This window comes from Saccostrea echinata, unplaced genomic scaffold (assembly GCF_033153115.1).
Source record: "Saccostrea echinata isolate AGI-Se365-2 ecotype Australia unplaced genomic scaffold, CSIRO_AGI_Sech_v1 ptg000042l, whole genome shotgun sequence".
Lineage (NCBI taxonomy): Eukaryota > Metazoa > Mollusca > Bivalvia > Ostreida > Ostreidae > Saccostrea > Saccostrea echinata.
In genome coordinates this window covers 6451407-6475745 of record NW_026889791.1, presented here as the reverse complement: position 1 = coordinate 6475745, position 24339 = coordinate 6451407, and the positions used below count along the sequence as shown (strand labels likewise).

At 34.0% G+C, this 24339-nt stretch overlaps 1 protein-coding gene across 1 annotated transcript in view; it reads left to right on the top strand.

Annotated features, from left to right (window-relative positions):
* LOC133200992 (uncharacterized) overlaps positions 1-24339 on the top strand; it is a 233657-nt gene that overhangs the window by 134881 nt on the left and 74437 nt on the right. The window contains exons 5-6 of the mRNA XM_061336799.1: positions 5799-5933; positions 11753-11837. Coding sequence (XP_061192783.1) covers positions 5799-5933; positions 11753-11837 — 220 coding nt within the window. The remainder of the gene's footprint in view (positions 1-5798; positions 5934-11752; positions 11838-24339) is intronic.

Below are 24339 nucleotides of genomic sequence, written 5' to 3'. Positions count from 1 at the left end.
AAGACCCAAAATAAATTTTCATGAAAGTTTGTTTACCTTTGACTCAATTAGTTAATTGTCGAATTTCTGTACAGATGAACAGAGTAATAAAATTTACCTTTTGTAAATCAAGTTTCCCTGATATCTGAGTTTATATTCCGCTGCCATGATGCTTTTTCTGTTGCGTGTGTGTAAATCATCTTATTTACTTTATCTTAAAATAAACCACTTGTATTTAGTTAAATTAATTCTGGTATCAGTAGTCATTAAAAATTATTGATATTATTCCTTCAATAGAATCCAATTCTCCGGATATGTGTGTTCTGTGTTCTGATGCAGGGCTTGACATTAACGCTTGTCTGCTTGTCCGGTAACAGTGAAAAAAAATTATGGACAAGTGAATATTGCTGGGCACTCCAGTCCGATTGGACAAGTGCATTTTAATGTAAATGAGTGTCTAAATAATAAAAAGAACAACTGTTGAAAGTAGTTTCAAGACGGAAGCTGTACGTAAAAACCGGACTTCGATCCCCATAGGGATCGCTATTAATTGAGTTCACATTTGATCTGGATCGCAGTTCACTAATTGTATACTACTGAAAAGGCATGGAACTTACGAACTTAACGAAGTTTGGATTCTGTTTGATGTTGACAGGTTCACTTGTGGATATTTATGTTGTTGTCAGGACAGAAAGCCTAGATAAAATTTCGTTTTATGTGTTTGTAGTATTTATCAGTAACATCACAAATCAATCAAGCACATGTCACATGTAATGGACTTTTTAGCTCACCTGAGCTGAAGGCTCAAGTGAGCTTTTCTGATCAAAATTTGTCCGTTGTCTGTCGTCATCATCGTTGTAAACTTTTCACTATTTCATCTTCTTCTGTGGACAATAAAGAATTAGTGAAAAATTAATAGCATCTTATAAAAATCTTCCACTCAAGAACCACAGGGCCAGGAAAGATGAAACTCATGTGGAAGCATCCTCAGGTAGTGTAGATTCAAGTTTGTTCAAATCATGACCCCCAGGGGTAGGGCGGGGCCACAATGGAGGATCAAAGTTTTACATAAAAATATATAGGAAATATCTTTAAAAATCTTCTTCTCAAGAACAGCAAAGCCATGATGATTCATATTTATATGGAAACATCCTCAGGTAGTGTAGATTCAAGTTTGTTCAAATCATGACCCCCAGGGGTAGGGCGGGGCCACAATGGAGGATCAAAGTTTTACATAAAAATATATAGGAAATATCTTTAAAAATCTTCTTCTCAAGAACAGCAAAGCCATGATGATTCATATTTATATGGAAACATCCTCAAGTAGCGTAAATTTAAGTTTGTTCAAATCATGACCCCCAGGGGTAGGGTGGGGCCACAATGGAGGATCAAAGTTTTACATAAAAATATATAGGAAATATCTTTAAAAATCTTCTTCTCAAGAACAGCAAAGCCATGATGATTCATATTTATATGGAAACATCCTCAAGTAGCGTAAATTTAAGTTTGTTCAAATCATGACCCCCAGGGGTAGGGCGGGGCCACAATGGAGGATCAAAGTTTTACAGAGAAATATATAGGAAAAATCTTCAAAAATCTTCTTTTCAAGAACAGCAAAGCCATGATTTGTCATATTTATGTGAAAGCATCCTCAGGTGGTGTAGATTCAAATTTGTTCAAATCATGACCCCCAGGGGTAGGGTGGGGCCACAATGGACGATCAAAGTTTTACAAAGAAATATATAGGAAAAATCTTTAAAAATCTTCTCAAGGACAGCAAAGCCATGATTTGACATATTTATATGGAAGCATCCTCAGATAGTGTTGATTCAAGTTTGTTCAAATCATGACCTCCAGGGGTAGGGTGGGGCCACAATGAAAGTTCAAACTTGTAGAGAAAAAAGTCACAGTTAGTCAAAAATTATGTAAGCATCCTTAGTTAATGTAGATTTAATTTTGTTCAAATCATACCCCCCCCCCCCCAATCCCTTTTAGGGGTAGGTTGGGACCACTTATGCATTTAAGCTTTTCAATACTAAAGTGATTTTTCCTGTTTTCCTAGCCACCGTGCTCAGGTGAGCGATGTGGCCCCTGGGCCTCTTGTTAATTTTACTGCAGTCAGGAGTGCAACAAAACTGTTCTATAATTATCAATTATCTTCAACTGTCTTTACTTAAAAAATAAATTGAAAAAAATTTTTGATACTTTTTGATGTTCAAAACATTATGGTCGCCCGCGTGGCGCAGTGGTTAGAGCGTCTGCTCTAGAGTCGCTGAGTAAGGAGTTGATCCTTACGTCACGGGTTCGAATCCCACTGTGGGACGTGGAGACCAGTCCTTCGGACGAGACCGTATAAACCGAGGTCCCATGTCGCAGTAGGTGCTGGCACGAAAAAGATCCCTCACTGCTCAATGGCCGTAAGTGCCGAGTATAGGACAAAATTTGCAGCTCTCCACCGGCAAGTGGTGGCGTCTCCATATGAGTGAAAAATTCTCAAGAGAGACGTTTAAGAACATACAAACAAACAAACAAAACATTATGCTTATCAACTAATTACAGAATGATGTTTTACAGTCAATTGAGAGAATAGTTTTCATCACTTAACATACATATTTTTAGCTCACCTGAGCTGAAAGCTCAAGTGAGCTTTTCTGATCACCCGTTGTCCGTCGTCCGTCCGTCCGTCTGTCCGTCCGTCTGTCCGTCCGTCTGTCCGTCCGTCTGTAAACTTTTCACATTTTCGACTTCTTCTCAAGAACCACTGGGCCAATTTTAACCAAACTTAGTACAAAGCATTCTTGGGTAAAGGGGAGTTTAAATTGTTAAAATGAAGGGCCAAGTCCTGTTCAAAGGGGAGATAATCAAGAAAATACAAAAATTGGGTGGGGTCATTAAAAAATCTTCTTCTCAAGAACCACTGGGCCAGAAAAGCTGAAACTTATGTGGAAGCATCCTGGGGTAGTGTAGATTCTAAATTGTTCAAATCATGACCCCCAGGGTTAAGGCGGGGCCACAATAAGGAATCCAAGTTTTACATAGAAATATGTAGTAAAAATCTTAAAAAATCTTCTTCTCAAGAACCACTGGGCCAGAGAAGCTGAAACTTATGTGGAAGCATCCTTGGGTAGTTTAGATTCTAAATTGTTCAAATCATGACCCCCAGGGGTAGGGTGGGGCCACAATAGGGAATCCAAGTTTTACATTGAAATATATCGTAAAAATATTTAAAAATCTTCTCCTCGAGAACCACTGGGCCAGAGAAGCTGAAACTTATGTGGAAGCATCCTGGGGTAGTGTAGATTCTAAATTGTTCAAATCATGACCCCCGGGGTTAGGGCGGGGCCACAATAAGGAATCCAAGTTTTACATAGAAATATGTAGTAAAAATCTTAAAAAATCTTCTTCTCAAGAACCACTGGGCCAGAGAAGCTGAAACTTATGTGGAAGCATCCTTGGGTAGTGTAGATTCTAAATTGTTCAAATCATGACCCCCAGGGTTAAGGCGGGGCCACAATAAGGAATCCAAGTTTTACATAGAAATATGTAGTAAAAATCTTAAAAAATCTTCTTCTCAAGAACCACTAGGCCAGAGAAGCTGAAACTTATGTGGAAGCATCCTTGGGTAGTTTAGATTCTAAATTGTTCAAATCATGACCCCCAGGGGTAGGGTGGGGCCACAATAGGGAATCCAAGTTTTACATTGAAATATATCGTAAAAATATTTAAAAATCTTCTTCTCGAGAACCACTGGGCCAGAGAAGCTGAAACTTATGTGGAAGCATCCTTGGGTAGTGTAGATTCTAAATTGTTCAAATCATGACCCTCGGGGGTAGGGTGGGGCCACAATAAGGAATCCAAGTTTTACATTGAAATATATAGTAAAAATATTTAAAAATCTTCTTCTCAAGAACCACTGGGCCAGAGAAGCTGAAACTTATGTGGAAGCATCCTTGGGTAGTGTAGATTCTAAATTGTTCAAATCATGACCCCCGGGGGTAGGGTGGGGCCACAATAAGGAATCCAAGTTTTACATTGAAATATATAGTAAAAATATTTTAAAAATCTTCTTCTCGAGAACCACTGGGCCAGAGAAGCTGAAACTTATGTGGAAGCATCCTGAGGTAGTGCAGATTCTAAATTGTTCAAATCATGACCTCCAGGATTAGGGCGGGGCCACAATAGGGAATCCAAGTTTTACATAGAAATATGTAGTAAAAATCTTTAAAAATCTTCTTCTCAAGAACCACTAGGCCAGAAAGGCTGAAACTTATGTAGAAGCATCCTTGGGTAGTGTAGATTCTAAATTGTTCAAATCTTGACCCCTGGGGTTAGGGCGGGGCCACAATAAGGAATCCAAGTTTTACATTGAAATATATAGTAAAAATATTTAAAAATCTTTTTCTCAAGAACCACTGGGCCAGAGAAGCTGAAACTTATGTGGAAGCATCCTTGGGTAGTGTAGATTTTAAATTGTTCAAATCATGACCCCCGGGGGGTAGGACGGGGGGCCACAATAGGGAATCCAAGTTTTACATAGAAATATGTAGTTAAAATCTTATAAAATCTTCTTCTCAAGAACCACTAGGCCAGAAAGACTGAAACTTATTTGGAAGTTTCCTTGGGTAGTGTAGATTCTAAATTGTTCAAATCATGACCCCAGGGGTTAGGGTGGGGCCACAATAAGGAATCCAAGTTTTACATTGAAATATATAGTAAAAATATTTAAAAATCTTCTCAAGAACCACTAGGCCAGAAAAGCTGAAACTTATTTGAAAGCATCCTGGGGTAGTGTAGATTCTAAATTGTTCAAATCATGACCCCCGGGGGTTAGGTTGGGGCCACAATAGGGAATCCAAGTTTTACATTGAAATATGTAGTAAAAATCTTCTTCTCAAGAACCACTGGGCCAGAAAAGCTGAAACTAATGTGGAAACATTCTTGGGTAGTGTAGATTCTAAATTGTTCAAATCATGACCCTCGGGGGTAGGGGGGAGGGACCACAATAAGTACTACGAGGGGGGGGGGAGAAATCAGGTGAAAAACAGCAAGGCCAAAGTTACTCAGGTGAGCGCTGTGGCCCATGGGCCTCTTGTTAAATACATTGTATATATTACACATTGCAAATAATCAGGTTTTGAAGTCTTGGAAATATGAAAAACTTGCCGTAAATGATAAAAAAAATTTTAAAAACTGACTTAAATGGACAAAAAACTGGTTTGAGAGGAATTTTATTTTTTCATATTTCTTTCATATTAAAACTTTTCAAATCAGAATTGAAAAAATAATGTAAATTAACAATTAAAAAGCTATTTTTTTTTCCACATATACCAGAGAAGAAACTCAATCAAGGTTTAGATCTAATCATTTATATCACTGATACCATTTTGAAGCATAAAAGGCAATAATTTCTTTTGATTATGTATTTTAGAAAGTGTTTTAGGATATAGTGATATTTTTTTCTTCAAAATAATTTTAAAGTTTTACAAATAAAAATTCTGAAACTTTTTTATCCAATTGTCTATTCTATTGCAACTTCAGGAATTTAACTAGAATGCAGGTACAATATGATGATATAAGTGAAAAATATGGGTAGTTGAATTTTTTTTTTTTTAAATTCAATTTGGTGGTCTTTTCTTTTTAATTCACCCTTATAAGACAATCAGTTTTGAATCCTGAAATTTTTTACTGACCTGATTCAAGTTTTACTGATCATTAAAACCAACAGTCAAGTGACTTTAACATAGACTGCTACAGTTCTGTAGCTGTAAAATTACGTAAGTCATACCATCTAAACTGTATATTTAAAAAAACAATTTCAGGGCCAAAGAATTTGTTCACATTCCTCTGATGGTGCTGAATCTAGGGGACACAACTCACTCTGAATACAATTCTGAATACAATGCTACAAACTATGATGGGTCTGGGAGAATGACAAAAGTCATAGATAAACACAGGTAAGAGTAAAAACTCAATCATGTTATAAAATTAATAATGGCAATATCTTTCATAATTTGAAAGTTAATGTGAGAAGAAAGAAAAAATTTGCTTTTTCTAAATACACCTGAACCAAAGTCTTGTAAGATTTTCTTAAGGGCCCTGTCACACCAAGCTGCGTCCCCACTGAGTTATTACAGCTTTGTTAAATTTCAAAAATCGCCTTGGAATGGCAGGGAAATTGCACAAATTTCTGTAAAATTTTCATAATGTGAAGATGTCACGGCGTCCCTATGGCGATTGACGCATTTCATGGCGTTTTCGCAGCCTGCTACTGCATTCCCACAGAGATCTCTTGGCATTTGACTGCGCTTCCACGGAGTTTTCACGGCATGCTAGGAGTTGTCAGCTTGCGTTGATGGCATTCTCACTGCACTGGTTGCGTTCACAATACGTTCACAATGCATTATTCACCCATGTTTATATATATATATATATATATATATATATAGGAGGAGTGTAACACATTTTTAAAAAATCTTTGTATTTATTATGAATGTAAAAGATAAACACACTGAAAAGTTAAAATTAAAGTATTTCCACCTAAACTCCACTGAAACAACAGAACTACTGCGTTCTTATCAGACCGTGCTCACACAGCGCATACTTTGTTCCTGCCCAAAGTGCACACCGTCCCCTGGCATTCTAGGAGACCCTACAGTGTTCAGTGGAGATCTTGCCTTGTTGTCACAGACTCTACTACACTCACCTTGGTGTTTTGCATTATTTATGGACTCTGTGCGATCGCCTTGAGGATGCAGTTCCTGTGTGACAGGGGTTTAACAAATTTTGTCAATGAAATATGGAGGTAATGAACAGTAACCCCCTGTGAAAACTTCTTGAACTTTTCTAGAATTGTCCCAGATTATTTCTAGTACTTTTAGATAAGGCCACCTTTAAAATATTGTTTGCTTGCCCTCTCCTGACTAAGGGTTAAAAAACTGGGTCGGTAGGTAGGTGGAAATTCTTTTTTTTCTCAGAAAATTTCAACATACACTTTGACGGAGTGAGAAAATTCAGGGAAAAAAATTATTGTTTCCTGGAGGTTAAAAAAGTCTTGAGTTGGGCCATTTTTAGACTGTCGGGAGAGGGCAACCAAACAATTTTTTAAAGATGGCCTTAAAAAATCCAGAAATATCCTTGATGTAATCCATTACTTATTTTGTGCATTACTAAAAACGTTAGATTATGTTAAATGAGCCGTTTCTTGAACTGTACTAGAACAAGAGTTCTGGAACAAGTCTGAGGAACACCAGTTCTAGAACAGCCTGGATCAAGGGTTTTTTAGCTCACCTGAGTCAAAGGCTCAAGTGAGCTTTTCTGATCACATTTTATTTGGCGTGCGTCTGTCTGTCTGTCCATCTGTAAACTTTTCACATTTTTGACTTCTTCTCAAGAACCACTGGGCCAATTTCAACCAAACTTGCCATCAAATATCCTTGGGTAAAGGGGATTCAAATTCGTTCAAATGAAGGGCCAAGGGGAGATAATTACAAATAAGTAAAAAATTAATAGCATCATTTAAAAATCTGCTCAAGAACCACTGGGCCAGGAAAGATGAAACTCATGTGGTATCATCCTCAGGTAGTGTAGATTCAAGTTTATTAAAATCATGACACCCAGGGGTAGGGTGGGGCCACAATGGAAATCAAAGTTTTACATAGGAATATATAGGAAAAAAATCTTTAAAAATCTTCTTCTCAAGAACAGCAAAGCCATGTTTTGTCATATTGATATGGAAGCATCCTCATGTAGTGTAGATTCAATTTTGTTCAAATCATGATCCCTAGGGGTAGGATGGGGCAACAATGGGGGATCATAAATTAACATAGGAATATATTGGGAAAAAACTAGAAAAATCTTCTTCTCAAGGACAGCAAAGCCATGATTATTCTTATTGCCATGGAAGCATTCTCAGGTAGTGTAGATTCAAATTTATTCAAATCATAAACTCCAGGGGTAGGGTGTGGTCACAAAAGGGGAACTAGGAATATATAGGAAAAAAACTTTTAAAATCTTATTCTTAAGAAAAGCAAAGCCATGTTTTGTCATATTGATATGGAAGCATCCTCAAGTAGTGTAGATTCAAGTTTGTTCAAATGATGAAGCCCTCTCCCCCCACCCCCACAATGGGGGATCAAATTTTATAACAAAAGAATATATGGGAAAAAATCTTTAATAATCTTCTGCTCAAGAACAGCAAAGCCATTTGTTTTATTGATATGGAAGCATCCTCAGGTAGTTCAAAATTCAAGCCCCCCCCCCCCCCCCCATTTAAACTTTTTCAATACTGAACCAATTTGTGCTTTTTCCTAGCCAGTGTGCTCAGGTGAGCAATGTGGCCCATGGGACAGGCATACAGGTAAAGTTCTGGACAAGTTCTAGATTAAGGGACAGGTACTGTTTCTGAACAGTTCTGGAAATATATGTTCTGGAACTGTTCAGGTATTTTAAATGAGACATGAGGTTAACTATAGAATTTAACATTCTGGTACTTGAGTTCTAAATATGTCCCACTACTAATACAACTTGAACTGTTCCAGATCTGTTTAAGAACCACTTTAGTACCATTCTAGAACAGTTGATGATCAACTGTTCTAGTATGGTACTTATGGTGGTTCTTGAACTGATCAAGAACAGTTCAAATGATGGAATATTGTTCTATTAATTAAAAGAATGAAATATGGAGTTAACAAACAGTAAATTAAAAGAACAATCCAAGAACATATCAATTTGCCACTATACTTTCCTGTTTCAATTGAGGTCTTAGTCTCACCAACTTGGTTTAAATTAGGTTCTCTTTGCTCAAGAAAGCTACTTCTAAAATAGAAGTTTTAAACTTTTTTATAAAATCACAATTCACTAGGTTTGAAACACATTTCTACTTTTCTACATTTTCATTTCAAATTTACATTTCATTTCAAATGTGTATTCCTTGTGACAAGACATTTCTTTGGATACCATTATATTTGACCTGTTAATCTTGACCTTGGAATTTGACACAGTTTTGCAAAATTTTACCGGACTTTAACCTTGGCCATAACTTTTGAATGATTGGTGCTAGGACTTTCATACTTCATATGTGTAATCCTTGTGACAAGACCTTCCTTTGGATACCAACAACTTTGACCCTTTTACCTTGACCTAGGAGTTTGACCTACTTTTTAAAAACTTTAACCTTGGCCTTAACTTTTTGAACAGTTGGTGCTAGGACTTTCATACTTCACATATGTAATCCTTATGACAAGACCTTCCTTTGAATACCCACAACTTTGACCCTTTGATCTTGACCTTAGAGTTTGACCTACTTGGAAAACATTAAGCTTGGCCATAACTTTTGAAAGGTTGGTGGTGTGGCTTTCATATTTAAATGTCTATTCTTTGTGACAAAACCTTCCTTTGTATACTAATAATTGTAATCCATTGACCTTGACCTAGGAGTTTGACCTACTTTTGAAAAACTTTAACCTTTGCCATAACTTTTGAAAGATTGTTGCTACGGCTTTCATATTTCACCTGTGTATTTCATGTGAGAAGGCCTTTCCTTGGACACCATTAATTTTGACCATTTGACCTTGACCTTGATGTTCGACTAACCCAGACAAGACCTTACTTTGGGTACCAACATATTTGATTTGCATTTGAGAAAGTTTAACCTTTGCTTAAGTTGTCATATGGGGGCATCAGTGTTTCACCAACACATGTTGTTGTTTCTTTTCTTAGTTGGTTTTCTTTTTTTTAGCTCACCTGAGCTGAAAGTTCAAGTGAGCTTTTCTGATCACATTTTATCCGTCTGTCCATCTAGCTGTCCATCCATCTGTCTGTAAACTTTTCACATTTTGGACTTCTCCAGAACCACTGTGCCAATTTCAACCAAACTTGTCACAAAACATCCTTGGGTGAAGGGGATTCAAGTTTGTTCAAATGAAGGGACACATCCTCCTCCACGGGGAGATAATTAAGAATTAGTGAAAATTTAGTAGTATCTCCTAAAAATCTTCTTCTGAAGAACCACTTGGTCAGAAAAGTAGATTCAAATTTATTCAAATTATGACCCCTAGGGGCAGGTTGGGGCCACAATGGGTGATCAAAGTTTTGCATGGGAATATATATGGAAAAATCTTTAAAATTTTCTTCTCAAGAACATCAAAGCCATTCTTAGTCTTATTGATATGATAACATCCTAACATAGTGAAGATTCAAATTTGTTCAAATCATGACCCCTGGGGGTTGAATGGGGCCTCAGTCAGGGATAAAAATTTTACCTAGGAATATATAGGAAAATAAAATCTTTAAAAGGCTTCTTCTCAAGAACAGCAAAGCCATGATTTGTCATATTAATATGGAAGCATCTTCAGGTAGTGTAGATTCAATTTTTTTCAATTGATGACCTTGGTGGTAAGGTTGGGCCACAATGGAGGAGATCAAAGTTTAAAATAAGAATAGTTTGGAAAAAAATCTTTAAAAATCTTCTCCTCAACAGCAGAGCCATGTTTAGTCATATTGATTTGGAAGCATCGTCAGATAGTGAAGATTCAAATTTGTTCAATCTTGACCCTAAGGGGTAGGGTGAGACCACAATGGGCGATCAAAGTTTTACATAGAAATATGTAGGAAAAAAATCTTCTTCTCAAGAACAGCAAAGCCATATTTGTCATATTGAAGTGGAAGCATCCTTAGCTAGTATAGATTCAAGTTTGTTCAAATCATTACCCTCAGGGTGGGGCCCCAATGAGGGGATCAAGGATTATATAGGAAAAAATCTTCAAAAATCTTTTTCTCAAGAACAGTAGAGCTATGACTAGTCATATTGATATGGAAGCATCCTCAAGAAGTGTAGATTCATGTTTGTTCAAATCTTGACCACTGGGGGTAGGGTGGGACCCACAATGCACTATCAGAATTTAACATTTGGATGCATAGGAAAAAAATTCTCTAAAATCTTTTTCTCAAGAACAGCAAATCTTTCTTTAGTCACATTGATATGGAAGTATCTTGAGGTAGTGTAGATTCAAGTTTTTTTTTTTCAAATTGTGACCCTGAGGGGTAGGGTAGGACTACATCTACAATAGTGATGACACTGGGGGTAGGGTGGGATCTCTATAGGGATAAAAGTTTAATATAGGAATGTATAATAGAAAAAATCTAGTGATGAAGAACAACAGGGCCATTTTGACTCAGGTGAGCATTGTGGTCCATGAGCCTCTTGTTTTTGTTTTGTTTTGTCTTGTTTTGTTTTTTGTTGTTTTTTTTGAAAAGGAGAGGGGGTGGGGGTAAATTACCTAGCCTTAGCCTGTTATAAATGGGAGTTGTTCCTCATTCCACTTCTTGAGTTAAGATTCTGACCTTTATGACAAGGTCAAAGGTCAAGGTTGAAGGTCATGTAAAAAAAAAAAACTCTTTAAACTGAGACTTGAGCTAGTTATATCTGACCCTTGCGTAAGGGTCAAGGTCAAAGGTCATAAAATTTTAATACCAATTGTGAAACAATTGAACAGATTATTAAAGGAAGTGAAACACAAATGCAGTTTATCATTCTCAGAACTTTTCAGATGTTCCTCTGTTTAAAGTAATATTTACAAAAGAAATTACCAAGAATAAGGCATATAATTGTGGGTGGATCAAAACCAGATATTGTAGTGTTTTCAAATTTAACAAGGGAGTAAATTAGACAACACATAATGCTGGTAAAGAAAATTGTCTTGTGACACCCAAGTGGTTGTAAAATCCTATGGCAACTTGTTCTTTTGTTTTTTTGTTTTTTTTTTTTTTTTTGTAGGCCAGCTTTGTTAAGTAGTGATAAACAGCCAAAAGAAGTAAAGGAAGTAATGAGATTTGCTGATGATTTACAGTCCCAGTTAGTGGTAAGAGCTGTTCAGGGGCCTATTTTACAAAAGAACCATAAGAGTGAATTTAAAAGAAATGACCACCAAACTGATTTTTTTTTTTTGGAAAAATTCAACTACTTACAACATATTTTTCACTTATATCATCATATTGCACATGCATTCTAGTTTAAAATCCAATAGAATAGACAATTAGATTAAAAAATTTCAGAATTTTTACAAGTAAAATTTCTTTTGAAAAAAGAAAATATCATTACACCTTAAAAGACTTTTAAAATACATAATCACAAGAAAATTTTTTTTTATGCTTCAAAATGGTAAAAGGGGTATAAATGATTAAATCTAGACCTTGATTGAGTATCTTCTCTTGTATATGTGACAAAAAATTGGCTTTTTGACTGTTAATTTACATTATTTTTTTAATTCTGGTTAATATGAAAAAAATATGAAGCAACAAAATTCACTTTTTTTGTCTGTTCAAGTTAATTCTTTAAATCTAAGCCAAAAAAGAATTTTTATATACAAGTTCTCTTACAAAGAATACTAGATTTTGAAGTGACCCTATGTTATATTATTGTGTTGCACTTCTGACATCTGATATGTATTTTATTTAACATGGTTTTAAAAATTATAACACACAATAACCCATCCTTACTTTGTAAATCAATTTGTCATTTTGATATTTTTCATCATTTACGACAGGTTTTTCATATTTTTAAGACCTTAAAACATGATTATTTGCAAAGCGTAATATTTATAAATTGTATGTATTTAAAAATATATGTCAAATGATGAAAACTATTCCCGAATTGACTGTAAAATTTCTGTAATTTGTTGATAGACATAGTGTTGTAAACATCAAATAGTATCAAACATTTTTTCAACTTATTTTTTAGTAAAGATAGTTAAAAAGCATTGGTAATAATAAAGCAGTTTTGTTGCACTCCTGACTGTAGTAAAATTTAAAATCAAAACCATAAAACACAAAAATTCATAAAGTGTTTGCAACATCAAGTGGTAATGAAATTGTGCAATATTTATAATCCAATACTTCATAATTAAAACAAATGACAACTAGTATTTAAAATTCTTTTTTTATCTGGAATTATTCCCTATTTATACCTAAAAACTAGCTTAAATGTATATTTAAAAGAAAATATGTATTTTATAGCATATTTTCCTTTAGAGGACAAACACAGTAACCTACCAGAAAAATTCTGCTCATCATTTTTTCTTTATATTTATTCTTATTGGATGATTTATAATTCTAACATATTTGTTGTACTCCTGACTAAAAGCATTGGGGCCTTTAAAGTAGAATTGTGAAGTGAAAATTACATAAGAACTTGTTCTGTTGTTTCAGTGAAGTTGAGGAGGAATTACTTGAATTTTATGACAATTTTTTAGTGTTTATTTTTAACACTCATTAAAAAATCACAAAAAAGATAAAAACACATCTGAATTGATAAAATTGAAAAAGGAAGGATTTTAATAATAAAACTGTCAATAATTTAGTATTAACGACGACGGACCTAATTCATTTCTGCAATAGAGTTTTTATTTAAATTTTGATATGAGGTAAAGTGACTTTTGGTGAGTTAAAATCAATAAAAAAAATTATATGGTCATCGATGTAGATTTTTAATGGGGAGCGTTTCAAAAGTTGGTGATGGAAACCAATAATTACTATAGAAAGTAATGGGAAATTGCCAGTGTACGGTATAAAAGTGATCATTAAAAAAATTCTGCAATAGAATTTTTATTCATATTAAAGGATTATGTAAACAAGACAATTTACTAGCAAATTATGCCAAAAAATAAATGGGTCATTGGCCTTAACTTTTAAGGGGGGCATGTCAAACTCTGGTGTAGGGCACATTTTGGGGAAAAATTATCATTGAAAATACCTTGGCCAAATAAATTCTGATGTTTCATGTACTTATTCTTTAATTTACTTTAACACTAAATAATGATAATAATTTAAAGTGGTTTGCCAATTTAAAAAAACTCTAAGGATGGTGTCCAATTATGATATACGTGAATTATGTGCATATAATACTCTAAGGATGGTCTCAAAGTATGATTTACGTGATCCGCGTCCTATAGGTCCCTGATGTAACAAATCATTATCTGCAAGCCTGTTCATTTCAGAAGTTTAAAGTTTTCTGAGCAAACTAAACTCAAATACATGTACATGTATATTATACAGTGTTTATCAAATTATACATATGCATAGATGGTAAAAGGCCAAGTGAATTTTAAGGGACTGTTTCAAGATAGGACTCTTTGGTTTCTGTCTTGTTCCGACATTTTACTGTCTTTACTATCTTTTTGTACAGGGTTCTGTATTTTTTGGACTAAGAGTTTTAAATTGAAATATGGCAAAATTTGGCATTCATAATCAAAATCATTTTTAATTACTCTTATAGACTCATTTTCCACTAAATATGCTTTAATAGTCAACTTAAAAGACAAAATATAAATCTATGATTGCATACTGATGTCTTAATCATGTTAATGAACTATGATAAACTGTAGAATAAATATTTAAATTGTAGGAGTATCCTCTTTTCTTATCTTTATGAATTAATAATAATCTACAAATTCCAAGACTTTTGATAGTGATATATGTAAATAGTGAAGAAAATATCCATCAGCTTGTAATTTGGGAATTCCTACCCATAATCTTTACAAAGATACATTATTTCAATTGAGAATTCATGTGTCTTTTTACAGGATGTGCATGCTATGGGTAGTAAACTCTACAACGTTTAAAAAAAATTTTTTACAATTATGCACCTGTGTTATTTTACTCTGAGCCTGCTCTCATTGTAAAGAATATAAGGAGTTAACACACAGATATAATACTTTATTCATAAAGTATTTCACACTTCAGGAAAAAATGATGACAGGTATAAAAGATGTAACTATGAAGTATTGAAAAAGTACCATTCAGTATCAAAATGTGCTGAAATATACAAAAACATTTTGTGTTTGTTTATAATGATTTCACTTCATTTACCTGTTAGGTATACAAACTTTAATTTTTTTAACCAAAATTTTATTACAGTTTTATTTTTTTCTGATGAGTAATAACAGAAATGTTTTCATGTTTGGTAAAACTGGTTCACACCAACCGTACAAGTAACTACATGTAGAGTACCTAAATATTTCACCACATCTGTAAATGTAATGAATAATGTACATGCTGTGTAAATGTACAACAACAATATGCAATTTGTTTTATATGAATAGTTTTCCCAGTGGCTAATCATGTATTCTGGTGCTGTAACAATACATTTGTGGAAGATGTACAAAAAACAGCTTTTAACACTTTTTAAATCATTATGACATGCTCATGTATTTGAAAAACAAAATCACTCTTCCCGAAAATTGTTTGAGCTAAGTTTTCATTTACTTTTGTTACATACACCTTTCCGTCTTCATTGTTCTTCCTATGTACGAGTACACAACGAGCCATTATAAAAAACATGTAATTGCATCTCTTAATTATGCTTGGAGGTTCCCAATTGTGGCCACACCCTACCCCTGGGGGTCATGATTTGAACAATTCAGAATCTTCACTGTATGGGTGTTGTGATCACCCATTTTATGGAATGCTCCCTCCTGGTTCTTGGGTCGAGGGTTCCAGCCCAAACAGCAACACTAGCACTTGGCACAATAAAGTGAAAGTTGGAGGTCTTGGATGAGACAGTAAAAGTTGAGGTCCCATGTAAGAGCAGGCATTGGCACGCTAAAGAACCTTCACTCCTCACTGGGCCTTAGTGTTGAGCAAAGGTCTAAATTTCAAGTCATTCTCTGCATTTTGTGATTTCTCATAAGGGTTAAATAATCTTGCAAGGGATGTTACATGTAAGTTACAATGATCAATTCATGCTTTGATGCCTCGATGGAAATGCTGTAAATTCAAGTAAAATTTCTGCTAAAGATGGGTGCTCCAATAGATGCAGCAATTTGAGTTATATTGTTGTTTCTACCTGGAAAGAAATCCACAAAAAATAATTGTGATATTCAGATAAATAAATATTTAATCATTATCAAGTATACAGTTTACACATGTAACTAGTTATGATGATTTTTTTCATTGTCCAAAACTTTGACTTTTATGTATTTTTTCTGAGGGAAAAAATAAAAAACATATTATTAAATATTGTAGTTTAAATATAATCACAATATGGGAACCAAATTAGGATTTACATGATACAAACAATATTTAAAATTAAGTACAATCATACATTTCAAAGTTAGGTGAATAAATAGATAGTAAAAAATACATGAATATACTCAAAGTCAAAATACATATTCAAACCCTAATAAAGCATATGATTAATGAGCATGTGCAGTGAACAAAGAACAGGGGAACAGCAAATAAGAACATATTTCACATTTATCCCCTTTTTAAACAAGAGTGATGTTTTCATTTTTCAAAAGTATCAACACACTCAACTTACCTGATCATGTTGTTTGTAAATAAAAACAAACATGTCTTAGCTAGGGTTTTTTTTTTTTTCAACAGCAGGTATTTCTTCAGTACATGTATCTCTGTAGATTTTTTTCTGTGGTTAAAAAAAAATCAATCATTAGATTTGAAATTCAAAATACATGTGAATATTGTGATGTACAAGCTAGCATCATAACGACCAATTAGCATGATCAGTGTGATTCAAGTATACACATTTTTAAAGCTGTTTAATCATGTTAATTTTTTCAAAGCTTTGTGCACTGTAAAAGATATGAGGGCAACTTATAATTTTGGAGGAAACAGTTTTGTGAGATAATTCAGATAAATATAATTATCATAGTTAAAACAAATGATTCAAGGGTTCACTTATATAATATGGCACATAATAGCACACTTGATTCTGATGATTCAGCACTTTGGTAAAACAGGGAATGACCAGTTCCTATATAAATCTATACTTAAAAAGTCTAACATTTCCAATATTTTACTGAGTGGTCATTAAAAAAGTCAATGTTTGACCTTGGAGTGAGATACTAGTATTGGACCTGCCGATGAGATATTGGACTGGTTACATAACACAATGGACAGGATCAGCTAAATCTCATTAGCATTCATTTGTGTTTGACAGTGACGGAATTGACCGATCATGAGTTTCATCAAAGTGCTGGTATAGGAAATTTATATTAAGGAAGCCAGCACAAGATACATGTATTTTAAAAAATAAAAGGTATAGTAACAAAATATTTATTAACTGTTTACTCAGGCAAAATGTTTTGTTGACCTCTAAAACCAAACTGTTTGCCTTCGTCTTAACACGTTTCCTTTGAACCCAGTCAATAATATATGTATATTGTGAGATGGTATTGCACTCGCATCAAGACTGGAGGACTGACTGAGCAAAAAAAAAATTGAAAGGCTCAGGTATGTCAGGCGGCTTCGACATTGTGTCCTTGGAGATAATTTGTATTGAAAGTGGTATATTCTATGACAAGAAGCTTTTGATGGAGATACTCTGGTGAAGACATTGAACTATTGTACATTTGCAGTCCTTTCTATCTTAGTTATGTTTTACCATAGAAATACAATATTTCTATTTATACTGCTCACAACATAAGCTGGGTTATTTGATTCTATTAGCATGTAGCCAGGTTTATTTGGCTTAGTTCAGCTCGGTCAAATTCTATCAGAATCAAGTATGCTTATAAACTAGGCTACCCTAATTAGGAATTGTCCTTAATGCAATTTATGTTGCATCCAAAATCCTTTTTAAAAAGTTATTGATAAGATTTGTCTGCATTGAAAAAAACTGTATTAATATTTATGAATAAATAATATCAAATAATATCAAATGTAACATTGAAAAAAATATATAGGCCTATATTTAATTACCTGTTCCAAATGTTCAGTGTTGATGTCAACATGGTCAATCAGAAAGTTTTAGCTTAGGTCCTGGCATTCCTGGTTCTTGGTGTGTTTTCTATTTCATTTACATGTTTACAAACATGCACTTAAAAACTTTTTATGTTCATTAAGTTAAACTCCAGAATGAGATGCCAATATATCTTAGACATTCTTCAGAAAAGATCGTTCTTTCAAATCGATGACATACCCTGAGTCTTAAAACGTCTTCAAAAATAATACGGGTACCACAGTTTATCGTCTTCGTCAGAAACATCAACTTGAACTTCATAATCATCGTCTCAAGCCACGGTTACCGTTCAGAGTCTGCTCACAGAACCAAGAATGGGAGCTCGAGGATCGTACAATTTGGCCGTAGTGTACATAAACCGTTCTCTCGTCGTTTTTTAATTCTTATTAACATCATACGTATGTGTTTTTGTACACCTAGCCTGGTTCCCTGACCCTGTTTTGCTTCGTGTACCTTGGCAAGGATGAGCCAGGGGACCAGGCTATTTTTGATATGCGCTTTCGGTAAATGTCGTAAAAAATAATTTATTTATAGAATCAATAAATGAATATAAATCGAAATGTTTACAATATTCTGGAATTGAGAGGAAACGTTTAAAACTCTTCAAAAGAATTTAAATGTATATTCTTTTTATCTTTTGCGATACATAGTTACGTCAATCTAATTCAAGGCATATGCGCAGTTTTCTGCGCAGTGGCGCGAAATTTCGAATTAGGTCCGTCATCCTTAAATTATACAAAATGATCATAATTAATTAATGAATTCTTCTAAGCATGAATAGAAGTGTTTTTGTCACGCAACTTGAATCTTTAAAAAAAATATGTTGCACTCCTGACCACAGAAATATAGATCTGAAGCACAGACAGATCCTGTAATTGATAAATCTATTTGGTAAACATGTTCTTTGTGTCCTAATTTATTTTCAAAAATAAAATTCAGAAAATCATATAAAGATAATAGTTTTTTTATACTTGGCCCATATCGAAAATGAATACAAAATAATATGAGAAAAAAATACTAAAATAATACAAAAAAAAATATATTTTTAATGACCAAATTTGGAACCCTCTAAATCTTGGTTCCAATTTAGGTTAAAAAATAATAGACTTTTTAAAAGCCAAACACAGAAAAATATATTTTTAATATACTTAATTTTTTCGAAATGAAACAGAAATGGTACACATGACCTGTAAAAACGTACTTTGTACTTTTGTATTATTTCTCTATTTTCCTCTCCAAAGTATAAAAATAATACAGTCCATAGAAAAGTATGGAAAAAATACAGAATGTATTAATTTTGTATTAGCATATATTATTTTTGTATTTTTTCACCTTTAAGAATTAAAATACAAAAAATATAGAATATACATGTATTAATTTTGTATCACATATATTATTTTTGTATTTTTTCATCTTGAACAATTAAAAGTACAAAAAAGATATAAAATTTGAAAATAATACAGTACATGAAAAAGTATTTAAAAAATACAGAATGTATTAATTTTGTATTAATACACTGTATGTATTGTTTTTGTATTTTTATCAGCAAAAATAAGTGTTTCCTGGTGATTAATATTCACAAGTTAAAGCAGGTGGAGAAACTTGTGAATATTTCTTACAGGTGAATAAAAGTTGGTTTACAGTACCAGTTGGGAATAATATATAAATCAGGGTTCTCATTAACGCAAGAATCTGCATACTAGATGCAGCAAAATTATTTGGGATGCAAGGTTTTTGAAAACGATGCTTCCACAAACTTGCAATCATAAGTGGATGCATCATTGTTAAAATTCAGAAAATTCAGGTGTCTTTGAAATTCGAAGATTTTAGATGTCAGGATTTGTCCAAAACATATTGAATCAAAACCTTCCAGTAAATATCATAAAGTTTATCCAAGAAACATCTTTCCTTGCACAATATCTACACAGTAAAACTCGGTTACAGTGAAGTCCTGAGGACCTGCAAATTTAATTTGCTATATCCATAATTCGTTATATCCGTATAACGGATTCGCGTAACTTTGTATAGCGAATTCGCAATATACATGTTTTCCTTCAAGTATTACTAAGGAATATGTTAGGGAATCAATTATTACAAAACATACCTTGGATAACTAAGATTTTATTATGAATTGAATTTTATATACAAATACTTATCAAAAAATCAGTTCAATAAATCAAATTTTAAGATCTTAAAAAATTTGTTATAAAAGATGTAAATTTCATTATTTTTATAAAGGCAACCTTTTCTTTCATATCATTCTTTTAAATATAATGCAACATAAGTCTGAATCAGATTCAACAACAAAGGCAAATATATATTTCCAACTATTTTATGATAAATTTAAAAAAAATATATTCAGCAACGCATGGTACACGAAAACAATACTGCAATGTTTAAGTCTAGCTAGTAGCTATCTACTATTTTAATTCAAGCAAATGACCTGTTACAAAAGTAAACGGACATCATCATCAATTGATATCTGACACATCACGTAGTTACAATTAAAATTCAATTAAGAATATGCAAAGCAGAAGATACTTTCAATCACAATCATAACACAGTTTATCACAACTTAAGAACCACAGTCTTTGTTATATAACACACAGGCCCTTTTTTGCTGACTGAAGCAAGTCCTTTACACTGCTGAATGTTGTTAATTTTGGTGGTAAGCAGAGCACAGGTGGTTTTATTGTCCAAACTAGCACAGGTCTCTGTATTTTCTTCACCTTAGAGAAGACACGCTCACATCCCGCATTGGAGTTTGGCACAGTAAGCATCTCTCTATCTTCCCCATCACTGGAAACCTTGGTGTCTTGGTGATGTTATTTCTCATGTCCAGGATCCTACCCCAGTACACATCTGTTCTGGTGTCATCAAGAAAACTTTGGAGGTCCATGGCAGGAGTTGTTTGGTAATCCATGAACTCCTTTTGTAGTTGTTCCCACTGATCATGGGGCTCCAAGGAAGGGAATCTCTTTGCTAGCTCAGTCAGGGCAGTTGGTGGTAGCTCCCCTGTTTGCTGGATTTAGGAAGCCAAGGTTGGATACCACCACATGCATCCTTTAAAGGAAACCTGGCTGGCATCTTTGATGTCACTGCATGGTAGAATTTTCTTACTGACCTTATAAAAATATTTTTAAAAATCATTAGTCAACAGAAAATATATAAAAATGTCAATTGAATAATAATTGGCCAACAATTATATTTTTAGGTCACCTGAGTCAGGTGACCTATTGCTATCCGTTTTTCATCCATCGGCATGCGTCATGCGTCGTGTGTTAACATTTGAACATTTTTAGCTTCTTCTCTGAAACCGTTTAACCAATTTCAACCAAATTTGGCATGTAGCATCTATGGGTGAAGGCGAACAAAAATTATGAATTTCATGGTCTCTGCCCCCCTGGGGCCTGAGGGGTGCAGCTAAAACCACCAAAAATAATGCAATCTTTAAAAATCTTCTTCTTTACTCCTGGACATCAAGCAGTAAAACTGTTGGAATCATTGTAATAAGCATTGAGCCCTCTACCAAAATTGTGAAATTCATGGCCCCACGGTCAGGGGTTCTGGTGCTAGGGTGGGGCTATATAGATCATATAGTGAAATTGCATTATTTCTCTGAAAATCTTCTTCTCTGCTCCTGGGTATTAAATAAACTAACTAAATAAGTACAGTAAAACTTGTCTAATCCGGTAACCAGTGATTCCAAAATTTTTGGCCAGATTAGACAACATCTGGATTGGAGAAAATTGAACCGTTAAGGCAAGTTAAAAATTACATCTAGATATAATTAAACAAAGAGTGGTAAATAAATCCTTGATCAAATGTGTCATTTTTTACGTTTCACTTGCAAAAATCATCCATTTAGTTTGTTTTGAACTCTGTTTGTTCTTCAGAATTTTCATTTCTGTGTAAGTTTTTTATTCAGTAACGAAATATAATATCTCTTGGTCATTTATTAAATTTGAAAATCATTTAATGTTTTAAACACACTCCAAAACTTCATCGTAGCTGTAAATATTATTTTGTTAGGGACAGATTCCTACTTAATTTCTTACTTTTAAAATTAATATGTTTGAATATTTAGACACTGTATTTGTCAATTTCAAATGTTATAATGAATATTGGACTAAAATCTTCTGTCGTTATGGTTGTTGTAAACTAGCGACACAAAGGGAAGTAATGCATGTTGTGCACGCAAAACGAAAGTAGAAAGGAGATCATGAACAAGTCTCCAAGTTTATCTACAGACATGCTACATGCAACCATCACTATCACTCGTTCTTTTGCAAGTTTCCTCGCCTTACTTGAGCCATTAATGATGTTTTTTATCACGTTTGGTAAAATCTAAAATGTCGATACAGGATAGATCATTAACATTTATTAAACATAAATTATAAAGAAAATACAAGGGACTAAAATATTACGCTGGATTGAACAACATGCCGGAATGCACAACATCCGGATTCAACAAGTTTTACTGTACATAGTTATAAAGAGCAAGAGTGCCTCTTCCAAAATTGTGAAATTGATGGCCCCAGGGTCAGGGGTTCTGGTGTTAGGGTGGGGCTTTATTGACTATATAGTCAAAATGCATCAATTCTTTGAAAATCTTCTCTGCTCCTGGGTGTTAAATAAACCAACCAAGTATATAGTTATGATGAGCAAGAGTGCCTCTTCCAAAATTGTGAAATTGATGGCCCCAGGGTCAGGGGTTCTGGTGTTAGGGTGGGGCTCTATTGACTATATAGTGAAAATGTATTAATTCTTTTGAAATCTTCTTCTCTGCTCCTTGGGCCCGTTTCATCAAAGGTCATACGCCCAGTCATAGCACTACGCCGGCATAAAGTCGGGACTAGCATAAAGATTTGCCTTTTATTAAATAGCGTATCCTTACACCGGACTAAAGTTAGACTAAAATTTTACGTCTACTCATGGGTGGGCGTACATTCGGACGTAAACATAAAATAAAGAGACTTTACTGATTCTTACTCCTTAAGAAGAATTATGGTTCTAAGAGGTCTTTTTAATACAAACAATGCATTATTTAATTTCACAAACTATAAAGATTTGGGGGAACAGAAATTGGGGAGGGGGGCTACACCCACTTGGGAAGGTAGTTGACATGCAGTATTTACATTACTTACTTTAATAAATTTCTTCATAACATATTGCCTTATTAGGGATTCAATTTAACACCATCTCTGAATTTCTGTCAATCCTGCGTGTGCATTTGTACACATTTGATTGTTTTATTTTGAGTATGAGGGGCTATTGTAAATCGACTACATGATATACATTTTGTGTCATTCGCTGAAAAAAAAAATTAAAAATGTCTATTTTGAAAAAAAAAGCTATTTTTCAAAGCATATTTTTGGGGGGGGAGGGAAAAGTATTTTTTCCACAAAAGCACAGTTATCTTCTTTAGTTTTGCATGGTTAATAGCTATATTTAAAAAAAAAACAATATTTTATCTCATCATAAAACCAAGTAGGCTTTTTAAAAAAATTATTGTGTTTGAAAACTCCATCTCTTATTTACTCCAAGTCCACATGTGTGGATCTAGAGGGGGGTCAGGGAGGGGGTCCAGTCCTCTTCGCAGTAATTTGCAGAGTTATTTATGTATCTAAAGTAAGTTAAAATGAAAATGACCCTGGACCCCTTTTAAAGAATTAAGTTAGTATGTTGGTAGGAAGAGCCATATTTATGAAGTTTAGGAATTGAAGGGAAGGACCCCACCCCCCCCCCCACCCCCCCTGAAGATTTTCAGGTTTGGGAAAGAAAATTACGATCTTTAGATTGTCAACAAGTTTCTCAGATGGAATTTTTGTTTACAGATGATTCTGCCCCCCTCCCCTCTCTCCTTTGAAAAAAAGATCATGGACCCGCACCTGCGTCCACAAAAAGTTGTTAACGTTCAAAAGACGAAAAAGATTTCAGTTGATGTACATGTAAATATACTTGAAAGTCAATATATCCTGATATTGAATACAAATTAGAGAGGATTTTACCTTAGCGACTAGGGGCAACAAGGTCACTCGAAAGATTCTGAGAATCAGCTGTCGGAGAAACTTGACTCGGAAATGACTGTAATTTTACAATGTAAGACAATATATTAATGTTTAAACAATGAAAGATAAATTTCTGAAAATTTCAAAATGAATATCGATGATACTTGCCTTTTTTATCGGGAAAAATAAAAAGAATCCGCATTTTCAAAAAATAAATACTACAATTTTTAGGAACAAATGGAATGGTGTACAAGGTAATGTCATAGAAGAAATAAAAGAAGAAGTCTTTATTTTCTCATGATGTCGCATATTTTGTATTATTTTATCGATTCTAAATAATTTAGTAGTCCACATTAGCCCAGTTAAATATATTAATAAGTACATAAAATTGTAACAGATTCTCTCTCTTTCTTTCTCTCTCTCTCTCTCTCTGTATATCAAAAATGAGGGGGAGAGGTGGGGGATATTAATATTCCAAAACAAATACATTTACAAGAACATTTACAGGAACTCATACCGGGGAGAGATGGATTCGTCAGAGCTGCCACTTTACAGACCAAAAATGGACTTACCAATAGACCAATTTTGGTCCGTAAA